Source organism: Cebus imitator, unplaced genomic scaffold (assembly GCF_001604975.1).
Source record: "Cebus imitator isolate Cc_AM_T3 unplaced genomic scaffold, Cebus_imitator-1.0 Scaffold77, whole genome shotgun sequence".
Taxonomy (NCBI): Eukaryota; Metazoa; Chordata; class Mammalia; order Primates; family Cebidae; genus Cebus; species Cebus imitator.
This window is the reverse complement of record NW_016107392.1, coordinates 579,025-599,533: the sequence shown is the minus strand read 5'-3', so window position 1 is coordinate 599,533 and position 20,509 is coordinate 579,025. Positions and strand designations below refer to the sequence as shown.

Below are 20,509 nucleotides of genomic sequence, written 5' to 3'. Positions count from 1 at the left end.
AAAAAAAAAAAAAAAAAAAAGAGGCACAATGTAAGTTCTTGCATCTAAATGTGAGTTTTACATATTATAATTAACAAATATTTAATGGAAACCTACTATGTGCTAGAAGATTAATGAATTTACACATTTGTTCTTAAAGCAATTATTATCGTGCCTGGAACTAGTAATTGCTCAATAAACACTAACATCATACTATTGGGTGATCTTTTCTTTCTTAGCATTTTGATAGCATTTTCATTCCTACTGCTAATGCCAGGGCTACCAAAGGAGGGCTCTGGAGACAGAATGCTGGCACTGAATCCTAGCTCAGCCATTGCTATCTGAATGACTTTGGCTAAGTCATGTGACCTTTCTACCTCAGTTTTCTCATCTGTAAAATGGAAACTATAGTTCTTTATTTATTCACCTATAAAGTGATTGACACTGTGTCCCGCATATAAGCATTCAAGAGTCAGTATTACTACTAAAAACAAATAGTTAATGATAAATGAAAGATGGGGCACATTATTTTTTCTTTTCTTCCCTCCCCCCAGACCCCTGCACACACAACACCAATGCAGGGGCACATTAAATGCCATAATATTTTAAACAGGATAGGAAGAGATTCCAGGACTGGAAACACAACTGGTAGGGAAATTGGCACCTACCAGAATACAAGAGTGGGGAACAACATAAACAATGCCAAACCAAAAATTTTTTTAAAAAGGTGGAAACAAGGAAGAGTGAAAGAAATAGCCACAAGCCTGAAATTTTGCTATGACTTTAATGTAAAGCTAACTTCCATCTCTTCATATATGTTAAAAAACAAAAAACTCTCAAATTTGTGAACATACCCAGACTAAAGCTGACGGCAATTAACAAAGTGAGATTAGACCCCATATTCCACAACTTTTACTAGTATATATACTGAGGTCTCCAAAAACCCTAAAAACCCTATTCTTTCCCTTTTATTCCTACTTTCAACTTTAATTTACTGCTTTTTAAGAAAACCTAATACTCTTCATAGTTTACCTTATCATCAATAAATTAGAGCTGGTGACCCAAAAAAAGATTCAGGCTTAATCCTCAATGGTTTGGTAGGATGTAAGTACCATTTGATTCCCACATTAAGAATTTGAATCTTTGAGTTAGTTGATCCTATTTGACATACTCCAACTTATCTGTAAGTGAAAGGCATACAAAGAAACTTTCTCAGTAATTTACCTGATTTTTTTTTTTTTTTTTTTTTTTTTTGGGGACGGAGTTTCGCTCTTGTTACCCAGGCTGGAGTGCAATGGCGCGATCTCGGCTCACCGCAACCTCCACCTCCTGGGTTCAGGCAATTCTCCTGCCTCAGCCTCCTGAGTAGCTGGGATTACAGGCACGCGCCACCATGCCCAGCTAATTTTTTGTATTTTTAGTAGAGACGGGGTTTCACCATGTTGACCAGGATGGTCTCAATCTCTTGACCTCATGATCCACCCGCGTCGGCCTCCCAAAGTGCTGGGATTACAGGCTTGAGCCACCGCGCCCGGCCATTTACCTGATTTTTATATGATTTTAGGACTTTCTCCAGGATCAAATATAAATTTGGTATGATTTCAGAAGCTCAATAAATATTTGCCAAACATCAAAGCTACTCTCTAGAATTAAAAACTTAGCATTTCTGTCTTTTAAAAGCCACTAAAAACAAACAAAAACTCCCACTTTTTAAATTAAAACATAAATTATGTTTTATGTTTTTATTAAAACATAAAATTTCTTGCATTTTAATTTAAGGACTCAAACAGTTAAAGATCTATTAAGGTAAGTTCAGTTCCTCAATTATGTAGTCTTCTACATTTAAGGTTTTTCTTAATGCTTTATCTCAAAACTTTCCTCTACACTTTTTCTGTACTTATAATTATCTCCTTGAAATCTTAATCTATTTGTCTGGATGATTTTAATCCCTTGAAGCTATTTGGGGCTACAAAGGCACAAGTGTAAAAAGATATAAAAGAGAACTATATATTAACTAATTAAAATACCTTTCTATAAATTAAATTTTTCATTTGCACCTAGAAAAGCTGTTTTCTACCCCAGAATTCCTGGGGTAGTTCCTTTTGAAGTGTTTACAATTAAGTTCATTTGAGGCCGGGCGCGGTGGCTCACGTCTGTACTTCCAGCACTTTGGGAGGCTGAGGTAGGCAGATCACTTGAGGTCAGGAATTCAAGACCAGCCTGGCCAACATGGTGAAACCATGTCTCTACCAAAAATTAAAAAAAAAAAAAAAAAAAAAATTAGCAGGGTGTAATGGCATGAGCCTGTAATCCCAGCTATTTGGGAGGCTGAGGCAGGAGAATTGCTTGAAACCAGGAGGCAGAGGTTGCACGCCACTGCACTCCAGCCTGGGCAACAGAACCAGACTCCATCTCAAAAACAAACAAACAAAAAACAATTAAGCTCATTTGAAAGCTGCTGCTCTTCACTAACATCTAAAATGGCGATGTTCCACTGTCTGAATGGATCAAACATATGGAGTGCTCCTAGTTTTGTTTCAAAGTATAGTTGATGCACTGCATTTTACCAGTCCATAACAAGAAAAGTACAAAAACTGAGATAAGCATTTGGAAACTGTCAGAGCAACTGACACTACCACAACATTCAGGTACATCACCAGTGGACTCTGCAGAATAAGGTATTTTTCAGTGTAGTAAAACATATGACACAAGCAAAATATCAGCCATGCATAATAGAGCTCTAGATCAGTCTTCAACAGAAAAGGGAAAAGAAAGAAAAGAAAAATCCGGATGTTCATCACAGACAATGTAAGAAGCAATGATGTAACTTTTCTGAGACTTAGATTTTTCTGAGAGCTGGCAGAATGTGACAAACACCCTAAGCTTTTTCCTTTGTTAGCATTCTGTGATGTTGTATAAAATACAGATTAAACATGAGGCAAAGTAATGTAATATTTGAAAATGCATGAACACAAAAAAATTGATGAAGAGTGACAAGAAAGAAAAATAAAGTTGCAATATCAACTCTTATCAAATACATTACTGATGCACCATCATGTTGAGCATATAACACTGGGTTATATTGTTGTCTTGGTCTTTTTGCTATGTTATTCCAAGTTTTGTGTCTATGGAAATATATTTTCATCAGGCTTCAAAGTCAGTGTTGTTGGAACATAACTGCTACACAAAAGTTACAAACACAGGAGAACATGAGACAGAGTATTCTACTACAATTTACCCTCCAAATATATCTTATTTCAGTATCTTAAAAGAAGTTACAAATACTAGTTGTTTAATCTTAACATCTGAAAAATATAAAATACACTAATTTAATCTAACCACAAATAGCAAATGCATGATCAAAAGATGTATTAACCTCAACTTGTCCAAAAGGTTTATTAAAACATTGAAAAAGCATGTGTTAAACAATAGTGCCTCCTCCACTACAATTCCTTCTCTACACACACCACCATATATATACCTACTGTACAAACCTAAGGTCAGAAAAATCGATAAACTAACACAGTGAAATAATGAGAGGTAGACTATAAAGATGTACAAGCTGGGTGCAGTGGCTCACACCTGTAAATCCAGCACTTAGGGAGGCTGAGGTGGGAGGATTGCGAGACCAGCCTAGGCAACATAGTGAGACTGCCATCTCCACAAACAAACAAACAAAAATTAGCCAGGCATGGTGGTGTGCACCTACAGTTGCAGCTACTTGGGAGGCTGAGTGAGGCAGGAGGAATGCTTGAGCACAAGAGTTCGAGGCTGCAATGAACTATGATGGCACCACTGTGCTCCAGCTTTGGGTGACAAAGCAAGATCCTATTTCAAACAAATGGGGGAGATGAAGAAACCAAACATGAATAACTGCAGACAGTAAGACTCACAAAGCTAATAATACTACTACTAAAAATTAGTATTAAGAAAAATACAAGCTGGGTGTAGTGGCTCACACCTGTAATCCCAGTATTTTAGGAGACCGAGAAGAGTGGATCACCTGAGGTTGGGAGTTCGAGACTAGCCTAGCCAACATGGTGAAACCCTGTCTCTACGAAAAATACAAAAATTAGCCAGGCGTGATGGCAGGCATCTGTAATCCCAGCTTCTCGGGAGGCTGAGGCAGGAGAATCACCAGAATCTGGGAAGCAAAGGTTGCAGTGAGCCAAGATCATGCCACTGAACTCCAGCCTGGGGGACAGGAGTGAAACTCCATCTCAAAAGAAAAGCAGAGAGGAGAGAAGAGAAGAAAAGAGAAATAAAACTGATCAACTTTTTGACTAAAACATATGTTATATTTCTAGGAATATAGCATCAAATGAAAAGTTACAAGTAGAAAATTTCTATTTAAAGGTACAATTGTAATGCAAAATAGGTTGCCTATGAAGAAGTATTTAGATATAACACTATTTTTAACAGTGATAAACTGCCAAATAACTAGTTAACATGGTTTGCAGTTTCTAGTGTAACCACTCAATGTCTTCCACATATGTAGTTATGTTTCCACTTTTTCTTTTTTTTTTTTTAAGACAGAGCCTTGCTGTCACCAGGCTGGAGTGCAGTGGCCTGCTCTTGGTTCACTGCAACCTCCGCCTCCTAGGTTCATGCAATTCTCCTACCTCAACCTCCTGAGTAGCCGGGACTACAGGTGGTGTGCCACCACGCCCAGCTAATTTTTGTACTTTTAGTAGAGACAGGGTTTCATCATGTTGTCCAGGATGGTCTCGATCTTCTGACCTCATGATCTACCCGCCTCAGCCTCCCAAAGTGCTGGGATAACAGGCAAGAGCCACCACGTCCGGCCACATTTCCACTTTTATTCCAAATGCTATTTACATGTATTCTCTTTTTTATTAAACTTGCTAAGACTTTAATTATTTTATTGGTCTTTTCAGAGACCCAGCTCTGATCTTTATTTTCATTTTGATTTCTTTAAACCAAGAGTTATGGTGGACCATAACTTACATATTACAGGTAAATGAACTTTTAAAAATCCTTTTGCTGTTAACATCTAATTTGATTATACCAATTTTTTAGGGTCCTGGTTTCCAGTAATGGAAAGCTAATTAACCTCTTAATAAAAACCATGAAAAATATAACATAAAACTTTTCTTTTCTTTTTACTAACATCTTAAAAATCTATGCTGGAAAAATCCCAAGACAATTTTTCGTTGAAAGTAAAAATACAAAGGCTAAACAGAAAATCTGATAAAAAATAAATGGGACGGGGAGAGAAAGAGATGGGGGGAAAGAACATTCAAAGCCCAACACCAGCCCATGGTAGTCTTTGGCAAGATAGGTCCCATGATAAGCTGAGATACAGCCCATCTCCAAATGATGGGCTCAGGACAAGAACAAATTACAAACCAAAGTGTACTCCCAGGATAAGAACTACAGAAAGGTCAGAATAAGGTAAGAAAAAAGGAAAAGAAGATAGGGAAAAATATCCTGGACATATTGGTTTTTTTTTTGAGACGGAGTTTCACTCTTGTTGCCCAGGCTGGAGTGCAATGGCGCGATCTCGGCTCACCGCAACCTCCGCCTCCTGGGTTCAGGCAATTCTCCTGCCTCAGCCTCCTGAGTAGCTGGGATTACAGGCATGCGCCACCATGCCCAGCTGATTTTTTGTATTTTTAGTAGAGACAGGGTTTCACCATGTTGATCAGGATGGTCTCGATCTCTTGACCTCGTGATCCACCCGCCTCGGCCTCCCAAAGTGCTGGGATTACAGGCGTGAGCCACCACGTCCGGCCCATCCTGGACATATTGTTGAAGTCAACCCTAGGAAAGAGTTGCAGCACTGAGATACATAGCTTGGCTAAATCAAAGGACCTTTAAGCACATGGCAGCCCTAATGCCAATGTTTACAGAACTCAGCAGAAGCCAAATTAAAGCTTCTCTAGAGAGGAGCAAATCCACACTAGTCCTTGAGGAACTTTAAAAATAATTTTCTCAATGACAACCACAAGGAACCAGCCACATCAACCAAACACATAAAGAAATACAACAACATGAACAACAATAAACAGAAACATACCCCACAGTCTTCAGCCACTGGAATTACTAGACAAATATATTTTTTTAAAAAAAATAATGCTTCTGTTTAAAAAACATATAAGCTTGAAAATACCTGCAGGGTATAATAATCTATTTTAAAATAACAGCAAGAGTAGGAAAAAAAAAAAGCAAACATTACTTCCACGAATGGAAAACACAAAACCAATAGTTAAAAACTCAAAGGACATATTTAGTGGCAGACTGGACCCAAAAGAAACTATTCACATATGAGGATAGATCAGAAGAAATCATTTACTAAGGTATTAAGGAGAAAGAACATACAGAAAAGAGATTAAGAGACATAGAAGATAGTAAAAAAAAATCTGAAAAATATTTAATCAGAGTCACAGAGGAGAAGAAAGAGAAAAAAGGTAATATCTGAAGAAATAATAGCTTAACTGAAATCTTGAACTAAGAAAATTTACTCGCCCACAGATTTGAAAAGTCTTCCAAGGAGGATAAATTTTTAAAATACACAAGAGAGTTTTACTTTTTAGAATTGGTTAATTTTTCCATTGTGGCCTAACAGTTTTTTGACCACTGCTCTTGTATTTAAAGTTGTGCACAAATTTATCTGTACAAAGTTATACACGCACACACACATCTTGCTAATTCTGTTATTCAAATTCACCATTTTCTTTTGATTGTCTACTTCATCTATTTCTAAAATACAGAAGTTAAAGTCTCTCCATTATAAATACAGATGTCAGCTTCTCCTGGTATTTATAATGGCTCAATATACTTCAAAGCTGTACTGTTAAGTAAATAAAGATTCATGACTCTGTGGACCTTTTGCCTTTTAAAATGCGTTTGATCTTGAATTTTATTATGACTAATATCAGTATTCGTATATCTTCTTTCCTATAATTTCCATTTACCCAATGTATCATTTTTCCTTCCTTTCATTAATACTGTTCTTGTATATGCTTCTAGTCAATCGCTTCTACAAGTTTTATTAGGAAAAAGAGCAGTCCCTCATTTTCCCTCCTCCTTTGCAACCAGTTGCCTCTCCCTAGAAATAATCAAGTTGACTCTTTTAGATGACTCTTTGTCATTTACTCCCCTAACTCTAAATAATATGTTCATATTGCTACTTCTTGATGTCTCAGTTTTAGATATTATCACATTAAACAACTTGAAGATCTAGCTCTGTCAGTCTCCCTCATCAAACATCCTGAGTCCACTTTGTAACTTCTACCATAGCTTTGGTTAGTGCAATATTCAGAATTACATTATTATAAAATGATAACATTATTTACACACTTCCACGTCTGGCCACGAAAGTAACAGACTGGGCCTATCACCATAAACAACTAGAAAACTAGACAAAATACAGGAAATAACTATTTTCAGACACTGAACAAACAGCCAATGAACAGCAAGACTGTGATCTCTGAAAAAAAAAAAAAAAAAGATGACTACCATGACCACCCTAGCTTTCTGCTCTTCCAGCACTTACTGGATCCTGGTACTGAGTCCAAAAGTCATAATGAACAGAGGGGACGGCCAGTGACCAAAATTAGAAGAGGCAGAGACAACTGAAATATATGGGGCAAAATACCACAAAGAGGGAGTTAGTCCAAAAAGAATTTCAGAATAGAAGAATACTGTGATAGTTAGTTTTCATAGGTGTCTTTCCAATGAGATACCTAGTAGAGTCCACGCCAATAATGAATTTAGGAAAGAAATAAAAGAGAATACCAGTGGCATGCAAATTCTTTCAGAAGGCAGAAGATGAGGAAACATTTCCCAACTCATTTTATGAGCACAGTATGCCTTTGATACCAAAACTGAAAACAATATAAAACTACAAAGAAATATTCTTCATGACACAGACACAAAAATCTTCCAAAAATATTAGCAAACTGAATATAAAAAGGATAATACACCATAATCAAGTGATGTTTATCTTTGAGATGAAAAGCTGATTCAAAAATTAACATAGGCCAGATGTAGTGGTTCATGCCTATAATCCCAACACTTTGGGAGGCTGAGGCAGGAGGAACGCATGAGGGCAGCAGTTCAAAACCAGCCTGGACAACACAGTGAGCCTGTCTCTGCAAAAATAATTTTTTAAAAAAATTATCCAGGTGTGGCGGTGCACCTGTAGTCCCAGCTACTTAGGAGACTGAGGCAGGAGATTTGCTTGAGCCCAGAGGTTGAAGCTGCAGTGAGCTACAATCAAGCCAACTGGACTCCACCATGGGCAACAGATCAAGACCCTATCACTTTAAAACAAAGCAAAACAAAACAAAAAAACCATAAATCACTGTTTCAACATAATAAAGGGAGAAAAAAAGTATGACCACCTCAATAGTATCAAAAAAGGTATTTGGCAAAATTTAACATCATTCATGATAAAATCTCTCAGCAAATTAGGAATAAAGGAAAACTCCCTTGACCTGATAAAAGACTAAACCAAAAAATGCACAGACAGCAACATACCTAATAGTGAAATACTTAACATCTTCCTGCTTAGATTGGGAACAAAGATATCTTTATTATCACTTCAACATTATACACTAGAGGGGTTACCCAGTACAATTAAGGCAAGAAAAAAAATTTTTAAACACAGAGCCAGGTGTCTACAATCCCAGCACTTTGTGGGGGCTGAGGCGGGCAGATACTTGAGGCCAGGAGTTCAAGACCGGCCTGGGCAACATAGCGAGACCTCTAAAAAAAATTGTTTTAAATGATTAGCCAGGCATGGTGGTGCATGTGTATAGTCCCACCTACAGGGAGGCTAAGACAGAAGTACTGGTTGAGCCCAGGAGTTCTAGACTGCAGAGAGTCATATTTGCACCACTGTACTTCACAGCCTGAGTGACAGAGCAAGACCTTGTTGCTAAAAAAAAATTTTTTTAAAGCAGAGATTGGAAAGGAAAGAGTACAGCTGTCTTTATGCACAGAAGACGTAATCACCTGTGTGGAAAATCCTAAGGAATCCATTTAATTAACAAGGTTTCTTGATACAGATTGTCAACATTCAAAAATGGTACAATAGCAATAAACAACTAGAAAATGAAATTTTAGAAACAATATGTTCTATAGCTCAAAAAACAAAATATGGATGAATATAACAAAATATGGTGTACTATTCTGTATACTGGAAACTACAAAACATTGCTAAATAAATTTGTTAAACTTAGAAAAATGTCAAGATACACATTTTTAAGATGTCATTTTTCCTCAAAATGATCTATCTATACAGTTAATGCAATCTCCATCAAACCTCAGTAGGCTTTTTGTAGAAACCAACAAACTGATTCAAAAATTTATGTGCAAATGCTAAGTACTCAGAATACCCAAAATAAATCCTAAATAGAATAACAAAGTTGAAAACCTTGTCATGCCAGGTTTCAAAACTTACAGTAATAAAGACAGTACGGTATGGGCATATGGACAGATATAATCATCAATGGACAGAATACAGATGCTAGTAATAGACTTATACATTTATGGGCAATTGACTTTCAAGAAAGATTTAAAAAACAATCAAGAGTGAAAGGACAGCGTTTTCTGCAAATGATGCTGCAAAAACAGAGTATCAATATAGGAAAAAAACTAATAAATCTGGACCCCTACCTCACATGTGAGCCACTGTAGCATAATATGATTGCTTTTTCATTTCTGTACAACTTTTTGTTTCCCCTAATCTGTTTTGCCTGATTATATTTTTATGTGTTTATTACTAATTCAACCATTAAATCTCTTCCAACTGGCAAAATGGCCTCATAAGACATTTCTCTTTTCGAACACCAAGTATTCTTTTAATTTTATCTTTTTCTACAAATCCCTCTTGGAGTTTTCTGATGTGTTGCATTTTGTACTGGTTGCCCTCTTTACCTTGGGCACAGCTGTCATTCTTCCCCATCATTTCAGGAATCCAGGTGCTTCTCTCCTGTGTTGGATCTCCTGTTTCCTTTATCCCATGATTCTCTGTTCTTTATTCCTTCATGTTGGTGGGGCACATCCTCCAAAATTCCTGAGAGAAAATGCATGGTAAAAAAAATTTTGAGGCCTCTTGGGTCTGAAAATGTTTTTTAGTGTACCTTCACACTTAACAGTTGAGCAGATATGGAATCCTAAGACGAAAATTAATTTCCTCCAGAAGTGTCTTCTAGCTTGAAGTCTTGCTATTGAAAAGTCTGAAACGATTCGGATTCCTTGTCTTTTACATGTGATCTACTTTTTTCCTGGAAGCTTGTAGAACTTCTTTGTCTTCAGTATTCTGGTATTTCAAAATAAAAAAGTTTGTGCTGGACACTTGATAGGCCCTTTCAATCTGAAAATATGTTCTTTGGTTCTGGGAAATATTCTTCAATCATATTCTTGGATGATTACTTTCTCTCTGTATCTGTGATCTCTTCCTAGAGTACTGATCTCTTCCTAGAGCGCTTAATTATTTGGTATTTGACCTCCTTGATTGATCCTTAAATAAACTTAATCTCTTCTCTCAAATATTTCATCTCTGTTGCTTTTTGTATTACTTTCTAAGAAATCTTCTCAACTCCATCTTCCAATGCTTTCCTTCAGTTATTTTTGCTATTATATTTTAATTTTCAATAACAATGGTTACTGTTCATCGAATACTCTTCTTTATATCATCCTGTTCTTTCTTTTCTTTTCTTTTCTTTTTTTTGAGGTAGTGTCTTGCTCTGTCACCCAGGCTGGAGTGCAGTGGCACAAGCATGGCTCACTGTAGCTTCAACCTCCTGGGTTCAAGTGATCCTCTCACCTTAGCCTCCCGAGTAGCTGGGACTATGAGCATGTGCCACCACCCTCAGCTAATTTTTCTTATTGTTATTAGAGATGAGGCCTCGCTATATTACCAATGCTGGTCTCAAACTCCTAATCTCAAGCAATCCTCCCACCCTGGCCTCTCAAAATGCTGGGATTACAGGCATGAGCCACCATGTTCAAACCACCATCCTGTTCTTGTTTCATAAATGCATTATCTTCTATTATTTCTGAAATAAAAATAATCATACTTCTGTTGAAGTTCTCATTTCCTTGTCTAGTCTCTGATTTCCATGAGAAATATACTGCTACATCAGTGCACCACCTATGTTCCCATATCTGCTATTTCCATCAGGTAGCTTTCTCAGAAATGCTGCACTAAAAGGACACATAAACGCAGTCTAAGAAACAACCAAGTAGCCTATGACTGTGTTTAGCAGCTAGACCAAACAGAAATACTAAACTCTCTTGGTTTTTAATACCCGGCTATCTCTGCTTTTCAAAGAGATAAAGCTAAGAGAAACCTTCTGCAAACAGGCAGGTTTCATATTGTAGACGAAAACCAGGAGCTTGATTCCACTAGCTCCCTACTTGCATCTCCCAAGTTTCTTCAGATCATCTCAGTATGTCACCTCACAGCATGGCCTCTGTAGACCCTCTCCCTGCAAGGTTGGGTTACATGTAAATGGTAGTTTCACGGCCCTTTCTAGGCCTCTAGCAACATCTGTGGTTTTCCTCTGTGTTAACACAACTACTGTAGATGGGCCTCCAGAGACCAAAGACTTGCTTGACTCCCACCAAGACAGGCAACTTCATAAATATTAATCCTGCACTGTGCTGAGCATATTCTCTGGCAAGACTAAGCCAGGTGTCAGACTCCAAGACTCTCTGTTGCCTGTACTACAAAGTCCTGGTGGCCAGGAGACGAAGGAGAGGTTCTAGCAGATGTAATTAAGTCAACAAGAAACCAAAAAATTATTCCTGGCCTAATAACAATAACCACCTTAGCTAAAGATTTAACTTGGAGACCCAACAAGGAGGTTGTCTTAGACCTCTGTAATCTGCATTTCTTTTTTCTGTAACTGTTGGGAAGTTTTGGTGCTTATCATTAGACAATCTCTCATCTTTTCAATTCATGATCTTATCCAGTCTCATGATTTTATAAACAACATATGATATGCTAATTGACTCCCAAATCTGTATGTCCATACCAGAACCTCACCTGAAATCCAGACATGAACAATTCATTCGCCTGTCTACTCAATATCTCCACTTAGATTTCTAATAGGAATCTCACACTTAACATATATAAAACTGAGTTTCTGATCTTCTCAAATGTCTATTCCTGGTATAGTCTTCCCCATTTCAGTTAATGGCCATTCTTTACTTACAGGTGCTCAGTCAAAACCTTGCAGTCATCCTCAACTCTTCTATTTGTTTGTATCGTGGTTCATGAATAATAAAGTTCATTAATCTTTGCATGGGTAAAAATGTTTTATTATGCCTTTACATATGAATAAAATTGAGAGCTCTCCTTTCAAAGTTATGTTCCCTCAAAATTTGGGAAAATAAATTTCTCAATTAGTTTATTTTCTATGATTGTAAAGTGAAAATACTGTATTAATTTTAGTCTTGTTCCTTTGTAGTCTAAATATTTATAACTCACAAGCTTTTAGAGTTTTCTTTGTACTAGATGTTCTAAAATTTCACAATTATATAAACAGATATTGATGTTTTTCAGTCATCTTGCTTCACACTCACAGGGCCCCTCTAATCTAAGAGGAATTTTCTTCTATTAGTTCTTTGATTATTTCTTGCTACTCATTTTTAGTTCACTCCTTCTGAGACTGCTCTCAGCAGAGATTAGAACCTGTAGATCTATGCTGCTTTTCTTTCATGCCTTCTATTTTTTTCTCTTGTTGCATTATATTCTGCAGTTAAAACCCACTCAGCACGAGCTTCCAACTTACCAATTTGATCTTGAAATGTGCACATTTTGCTTTTCAGGCGATCTTTAAGATTTTTCAAGATTTCTCTGGTTCTTTTTACTAGAAAATACAATCTTTCTATATGAATATGCCATTCTCTCTTTCCTTTCTGAAAAGTATCAATGATAGTTTTAAATGTCTTCTGTTTTGTTTCTGTGTTAGGGTCTTCTATTTACTGATTCTTGTGCCTTTCTTTCATGATGTTGGTTTTCCTGAAACCTGTGTTGACTCTTTGCTTCTGTACAATTTTACATGTGAGAATCCTGGTAATCTGCCTATAAATACTACTTCTGTTTACAGCAAGATGCTCCTTTGTGACTGTAGCAAGGACATATTGCTGGACAACATATACTAATAGGTTATCTGCTAGGCAAAGAAGCTCCTAGTTCCTCCAGAATGTTTCCATTTACCTTAAGGCTCTGATTCAAACTTATAATCATTGTTTTAATTAGAGGGCATCTGTCTCTGCTTCATGGGCTAGACCCATGAAGCTGCTCTGACACCATACTCAACTAACTACACTGATATTTTTCCTGGGATCCTGAAGCACTGCCATTCCTTTTTTCATTTTTTAAGCAGTCTTCTCTTGAGCTGATCTAACGCTTCCCCCTTGAAATTGATTCCAATGTCCTTCTTGTCTTTCAGAAATTCCTCACACTTGCTGGTATTCTCAGGACACCCTTTTATTCATAACAAGCTTTGCTAAAGTTGTACTTTTTTTTGCCTTTAAAATCTTCTATTTTTTTTTTCTTGTTTTACTTTCTAAGGACTTGCAGTAATTTTAGGTAATCTCTTAAGACTGAAATTATTTTCTTTGTAATTTCCCCAAATAACTGATTTTTCTCTAATGACAATTTAATAATTGGCCCTTTTAAGGTGACTTTACAATATCCCAAAGGGAAAAAAAAAGAAAAAGATAAACATCATGAAGCCAATCAAATTCACAATCCTTAGTGTCTTGGGCAATCCTGAAAGTCATTACTTCTGATAAAATAGTTCAATATGATTGTCTTCTTATAGAATGACTGGGAACCAATTTCTAAAAGTAATTAAATGTTTAAAATCCATAAATAAAAATTTATATAGATTTTCCCCAAAGCTAATGTTAAGGTTTTCATTTACCTTTCCATTCACATTTCTTAAACTATATTAACTATGTGAAATATTATATATATACATATTATATATAAATACACATTATATATGTAACTATATAAATGTACAAGCTATATTAACATTGAAATAGACTTAAGTTTTTATTCATATAATACATATACATACCCACTGGATTAATAAAAAAAAAAGTAATGATAAACAAACAATGCATTGCCTGAGATATATTATAAATTCTCAGGTAAGAAAATTGAGAGGTAGATTATTTTTTTAATTTTAGATATCTAAAGCACATTTCAGCTTTCTCAAAATTTGAAAGTAATGATCACAAGAGTCTTTGAAATGAGTAACCAGAAAATAAAGTTTAAATCATACAAACATTAAAGAGAAGGCAAATTCCATAATAAAGTGGCAGATATTTGCATTAATCTCTAAAGTCACAAAGTCTTCAAAAAACAAATGTGGCAGTCCTACCTATCCTAGTAGTATTCACTATATTGTATTTGTGTTGCTGGTGCTTATCAAAACAATAAAACCCACAGAATGTTAAAAATCATAGATTTTTAAGAGATAGAACGGCCTTTTCAATAATACAATAGTTCAGAACAGACTATAGACTCAAAAGACATAGATGAATTCCAAACCTCCTACCTACTACTCACAAGTTGATGACTCTGGACAAGTTCTCTAAGCTGCTGTTTCCTTGAGTGTACAACGGGAATAACAATACCAGCCTAGAATTGCTGTAAGGTCTCAACAAATGAGCAACTATTATCTTCTAAACCAGGATTTCTCTGTCATTTTAACCCTTTTTAGTAAACATTTTCTCTCCTATTTTGTACTAGAAAAGTGAAGTGAATTTCTTCCCACATGCAGTATGAAATATTTTTCTAATTGCACAAAATCCTATCCAAATCTATTACCTCTCTGTTCCTAATTTTCTTAAGCAACGAGCATCCCTGACCATGTCGTTCTCCTCAGGTAAAAACAATGACAACAAACTAAAGGCCAATCAGACAGGTTATGTGACTTTACAAAGATCAAACAGCTGGAAAACAACAAAGCCAAGACATGGCCCCGACTCCCAGTGCAGTGTTCTTTCTACCTTATTATGTCTTAAAATAACATACATAATAGTATAATCTCACCTGAGGTTTGTACAGTCTTTTAAATTCACTTACTCATATACATGGCAGCAAAAAAACTATACAATTAAAACAAATCACTGTGAGGTTATTTTGAAGTATTTACCTTTCTACATGCAGGGCAAAGCCCATTTTCATCAGTGCGAATTCGATGCCAACAAAATCGGCAAATCTGGTAGCCACAGGTGCAAGGGAAAAAGTTGATATCATCTATCTCCAAGGGCTCCATGCAAAGAGGGCATTCCACAGGGTCTTCCTTCGCATCAGGACTGCGAGACATCTTCACGTTTATTAAACAGCAGCAAAAGTTTATAATAATTTAAGGGAGAAGGAAGTTCAGCACTGAAAGCTAAAATGTAGAACTTTGACGACCTGCATGAGAAGAAACAAAATACATTGTTTACTAATGGAAAAACAGCATAGTCAACAATTAAGAGTCACACTGCCAAAAAAGTTAGAAAATACTGACTGAGCAACTATTGTTATCATCTTGAAATGGCTTTCAGAATGAATTTCTAAACATTTTTTAATATCAAAACAAAAGACCTGACATCATTAATATTTCAGATTCAACACAAATATAAAAGAACTTCCTTTTTTTCTCAATAAAACATTTAGTACTAGCATGGCACTAATCATAACACATTTTAGGGAAATAAATAAAGTAAAAGCACTCTAAACTGTCTCATCTTTGACCTAAAACTTAGTTAATAGTGCCACATAACTAGAAGACTATTACACTATTTTAAAGTTTGTCACAATTTATAAAATCAAATGAAAATCACAGACTTCAATTATCTATAGTTACATGATAACATCAAACTCTTGACACACAAAACATAGGCTAAAACTTAGAAAAACTTTGGGAGGCTGAGGTGGGTGGATCACGAGGTCAAGAGATCGAGACCATCCTGGTAAACATGGTGAAACCCCGTCTCTACTAAAAACACAAAAAATCAGCTGGGCATGGTGGCGCGTGCCTGTAATCCCAGCTACTCAGGAGGCTGAGGCAGGAGAATTGCCTGAACCCAGGAGGCGGAGGTTGCGGTGAGCCGAGATCGCGCCGTTGCACTCCAGCCTGGCTAACAACAGCGAAACTCCGTCTCAAAAAAATAAATAAATAAAAATAAAAAAACTAAGATGCCACAGAACCACAGATCCTAACTATACAACTAATTATGTAATAATATGCCAGTGAAAACTTCTGAGAAACATGTATTAAACAAAAGTATTCCTATGGTAATACTATAAAAAGCCTACAAGAAACAGGAAGAAATAAGGAAACAAATAGACCTTCATATCACAAACACTTTTGGAAAAGTTAAATAATATAAGTTTTTAGATTACGGGGAATTTTAAATTTTAGGTAACAGTTTAGGCTAAAGCCACTGTTAGATTAAAAGGTTAAGATGAAATCACTATTTTAAGTTAAAATCCAATAGCCTACAAACTAATGTATAATTCTGTAGTAATCCCCACCAAAATCATGGTGGTAATTTTTTACATAATTGGACAAACTGATTTACATACAAGAATAAATACATGAGAATAATTTTGAAGTTTCTGGGGGAAAAAGTCGGAATTTACCCTATCACATACTAAATAATACTACAAAGTTACAGTAATTTAAATAATTTCCTATTAGTATAAAAACTGACAAAAGAGCAAAGAAACTAAAGAATCTAGATATAGCAGGGATACTGGCTCATGACTGTTATTTCAGCATTTTGAGAGGCCAGGGCAGGAGGATCATTTGAGGCCAGGAGTTCAGCTCCCGCCAGGAGTTTAAGACCAGCGAAACATAGCAAAGACTCCATCTCTGTAACAAATTTTAAAATCAGCTGGGCATGGTGGCACATATCTGTAGGCCCAGCTACTTGGGAGGCTGGGACAGGAGGATTGCTTGAGCCTAAGAGTTCAAGGCTGCAGTGAGCTATGATTGTGCCACCGCACTACAGCAAGGGTGACAGAGTGAGACCTTGTCTCAAAATTAGAAGAATCTAGAAACAGACTCATGAATTTATGAGATTTTAATATTTGATAAAATTTATGAATCAAGATGGAAAGGCTGGACTTTTTTTATAAACAGTGATGGGACACTGGGCTATTCATTTGAAGAAAAAACGATATCTATCTAATACTGTAATTTTAAAAAAATCCCAAATGATCTAGTGATCAATAAACTATTGAAATGTTAAAGAAAAAAAACGGAATTTTTTGTTTTAATCTTGGGATACAAAAGGCCTTCCTAAGCAAAATAAAAAATCAGAAGCCATAAAAGGATACAATCGGCTTAGTAACATGGAAAGAAGAAAACATAAAACTAAAGATAAGCATCAGAGTACAAGATACGTTTGCTACATAAAATGAAGAGCTAATGTCCAGAATGTATAAAGAAATCCTACAAAGCAGTAAGAAAAAGACAAGTTTAAAAAAAAATAGAACAGAAAATGATAAGTAGTTCACAGAAGAATTACAAGTGATTAAAATATATGAAAAAATGATCAATCTCTTTAGCTAACAGCCAGGTAACATATATGTATATATTTTTTTTACCTCATCAGCCTGCCAAAGAAGTTAGTTTTTCCCTAAAGTAGAGAAGTAGAGAGTATCACTGATCTAGTCCCTCTTTCAAAAGAGGAAATGGGAGCATATTATTTTGCCTGAAGTAACACACTTATTAGTACAGACTGGATTCCTTCCAGGAAGCCTTAGCCTTAGAATCTGTGCTCTTAGCCACTCCCTTATGCCACCTCCGAACTAAGAATCTATTCTACAAAAATAGTGACACAAGTGCACCAAGTGTTCGGCTGTGTTCTACAGCATTATAAGAGTAGAAAACTGCAAACAGCATACTGCCCATTAATAGAAAAATTATTAAGTAAATATAATACAGCATAAGGTATGTTGATCAGAATATCTATTCTATAATTATACTTTTTAAAGAACATCAAGTTAGAGACTGACGTGAATATACAATTACTTTCACATAAATATATAAACCCTGTATGTGTGTATACATTTGTTTCACTAAGAAAATAAATATATGGAAGATCAGACACCAAAATGTTATTATATCACGAAAGACAAAATGGAGTATACCACAAAAGACATGAAAAGTTTATACATCAAAATGTTGTTATATCACAAAAGACAATTTAAATACTGATTTTTTAAAGAAAAAAGGCATTTTTTTTTGCAATTCAAATGGCCCTTTAAAAAGAGGAAAATTGTTTTCATTTCCTCTAGAAAAATTAAATTACTTCTCACTTTTGCCAATAATTAGAAGAAAAATACAACAAAATAAATGCCTTCTAATACATCTAAAATTATTTTAAAAAAAAGAAAAGAAAAGAAAAAGAAATGCCCAAATTTGCCACTATCCGTTTTCAGCATATATAAAGTTAGGAGCTTAATGCTGACTTCTAATGGGTCCAATTTTAAACATCCCAAAACTGTATCTGTTGAAAATATAGACTCAAATATAGGTTCCAATAACAGAAAAGTAAACTGAAAAAAATCAAAAGGTGCTATCTACACCTGTAATATCTTTGATTCTAAGACATCATTTCTTTAACTACAGGTTATTAGAGTTTTAGTGAAGTAATTTATGGAATGCTGGGAAGGAAACAATACATTGGGGCTTATGAATAGAAAAGTGTGCTACAAAGTAAATTACTATAAATAAAAGATGATATACTGAGGTTTTGCTCTTTGATTGTTTCTACATGCTTTTTAATTTTTAAAAAGTTTACAAAAGTATGTATCCTTCAGTTAAGGGGGAGGTTTAGAGGAACAGAAGGGGACAAAGGAGCAAGAAATCCTTTAGATAGTTAATAACAAAAGTAAGTACATTTGTGCACTTCTAGCACCATGGAGAGAAGCCACAGAAGCTGGCTGCCAAAAGTAATCTCATAAACGGTAAAAGGTAGTCTGACTTGGTAGAACACTGCAACACAAGGTCAAAGAGTTGACTGACTCATCTCTTTCACAAAGTAACTATATGATCTTGGATACGACATTCAAATGCTCTAGGATTTGATGTACTCATCTCAACAATGAAGAGACAAACTTTTAGGGAATTTTAAGTACAGAGCAATTTCCTAAATGTATTATAATACCCTTCTAAACTAAGCTTTTAAAACAAGTTTTGAAATTGACTCTCCAAAATACCTTTGCCCAAATTGTCATTTAGAGAATAATAATTTTACTTCATAAGCCAGACAACTAATATTAAAATTAGAACTAAATAGGCTAGGCGTGGTGGCTCATGCCTGTAATTCCAGCACTTTGGGAGGCCAAGATGGGCAGATCACCTGAGGTCAGGAGTTTGAGACCAGCCTAGCCAACATGGTGAAACCCTCTACTAAATTACAAAAACCTTCTACTAAAATACAAAAACCCTCTACTAAAATACAAAAATTTTTAGTCTCTACTAAAAACACAAAATAAATGAGCTGAGCGTGGCAGCGTGTGCCTGTAATCCTAGCTATGAGGGAGGCTGAAAAAGGAGAATTGCTTAAACACAGGAGGCAGAGGTTGCAGTGAGCTGAGACTGTGCCACTGCACTCCAGCCTGGGAAACAAGAGCGAAAACCCTATCTCAAAAATAAATTTAAAAAAATAAAATAAAACAATGAGTTGAAACAGTAAGATTTATAATGTTATAAGACACAGAAATAAAATATATTTTTAAATGAAAAAGGCAAGTAAGCCAATGATTTCCTGAATAGGGTGTGGGAATTCTAAGAATTAATTTTGCAGGGAAAAAAATATTCCTTTTTAGCCAGGCACAGTGGTTTACACGTGTAACCCTAGCACTTTGAGAGACCAAAGCAGCAGGACTGCTTGAGCCCAGGAGTTCAAGACCATCTTGGGCAACACAGGGAGACCTTGTCTCTGCGAAAAATTTAAAAAATTAGCCAGGTATGGTGTTGTGTGCCTGTGGTTCCAGCTACTTGGGAGGCTGAGGCAGGAGGCTTGCTTGACCAAAGGGGGTCACAGCTGTAGTGAGCCATGTTCATGCCACTGTACTCCAGCCTGGGTGATAGAATAGGACTCTGTCTCAAAAACAATGCTGCCAGGAACACTGGCTCATACCTATAACCCCAGCACTTTGAGGCCAAAAGTTCAAGACCAGCCTGGGTAACATGGCAAAACCCTATCTCTACCAAAAAAAAAAAAAAAAAAGTTAGCATGGTTGGTGGCACAGGACTGTAGTCCCAGCTACTTGGGAGGCTGAGGTGGGAAGATTGCTTGAGTCTAGGAGGCAGTGGTTAAAGTGAGCTGAGATCATGCCACTGAACTCCAGCCTGGGCAGCAAAGTGAGACCCTGTCTCAAAAAATAAAAAGCCTTTCTATATACAGGATCCAATCCTCACAGTGACTTGGTAAGAACATACTATGCCCTTTATAAAATATGAAACTGAAGCTAGAATGTTAAAGATACAATTCAAAAATAAGGCCCAACTTCAAAACTCATGAC

The 20,509-nt window shown here is 36.0% G+C and overlaps 1 protein-coding gene across 7 annotated transcripts in view; it reads right to left on the bottom strand.

The window, feature by feature from the left end:
* CNOT4 (CCR4-NOT transcription complex subunit 4) overlaps positions 1 to 20,509 on the bottom strand; it is a 146,212-nt gene that overhangs the window by 62,403 nt on the left and 63,300 nt on the right. For 6 of the 7 annotated variants that reach the window (XM_017532512.2, XM_017532515.2, XM_017532513.2 and 3 more), the window contains exon 2: positions 15,132 to 15,397. In XM_017532512.2, the coding sequence (XP_017388001.1) occupies positions 15,132 to 15,305 (174 nt within the window). In that variant the 5' untranslated portion in view covers positions 15,306 to 15,397. Of the gene's footprint in view, positions 1 to 9,885; positions 10,025 to 15,131; positions 15,398 to 20,509 lie in introns of those variants that run through there. The other variant, XM_017532514.1, reaches the window with a different exon arrangement.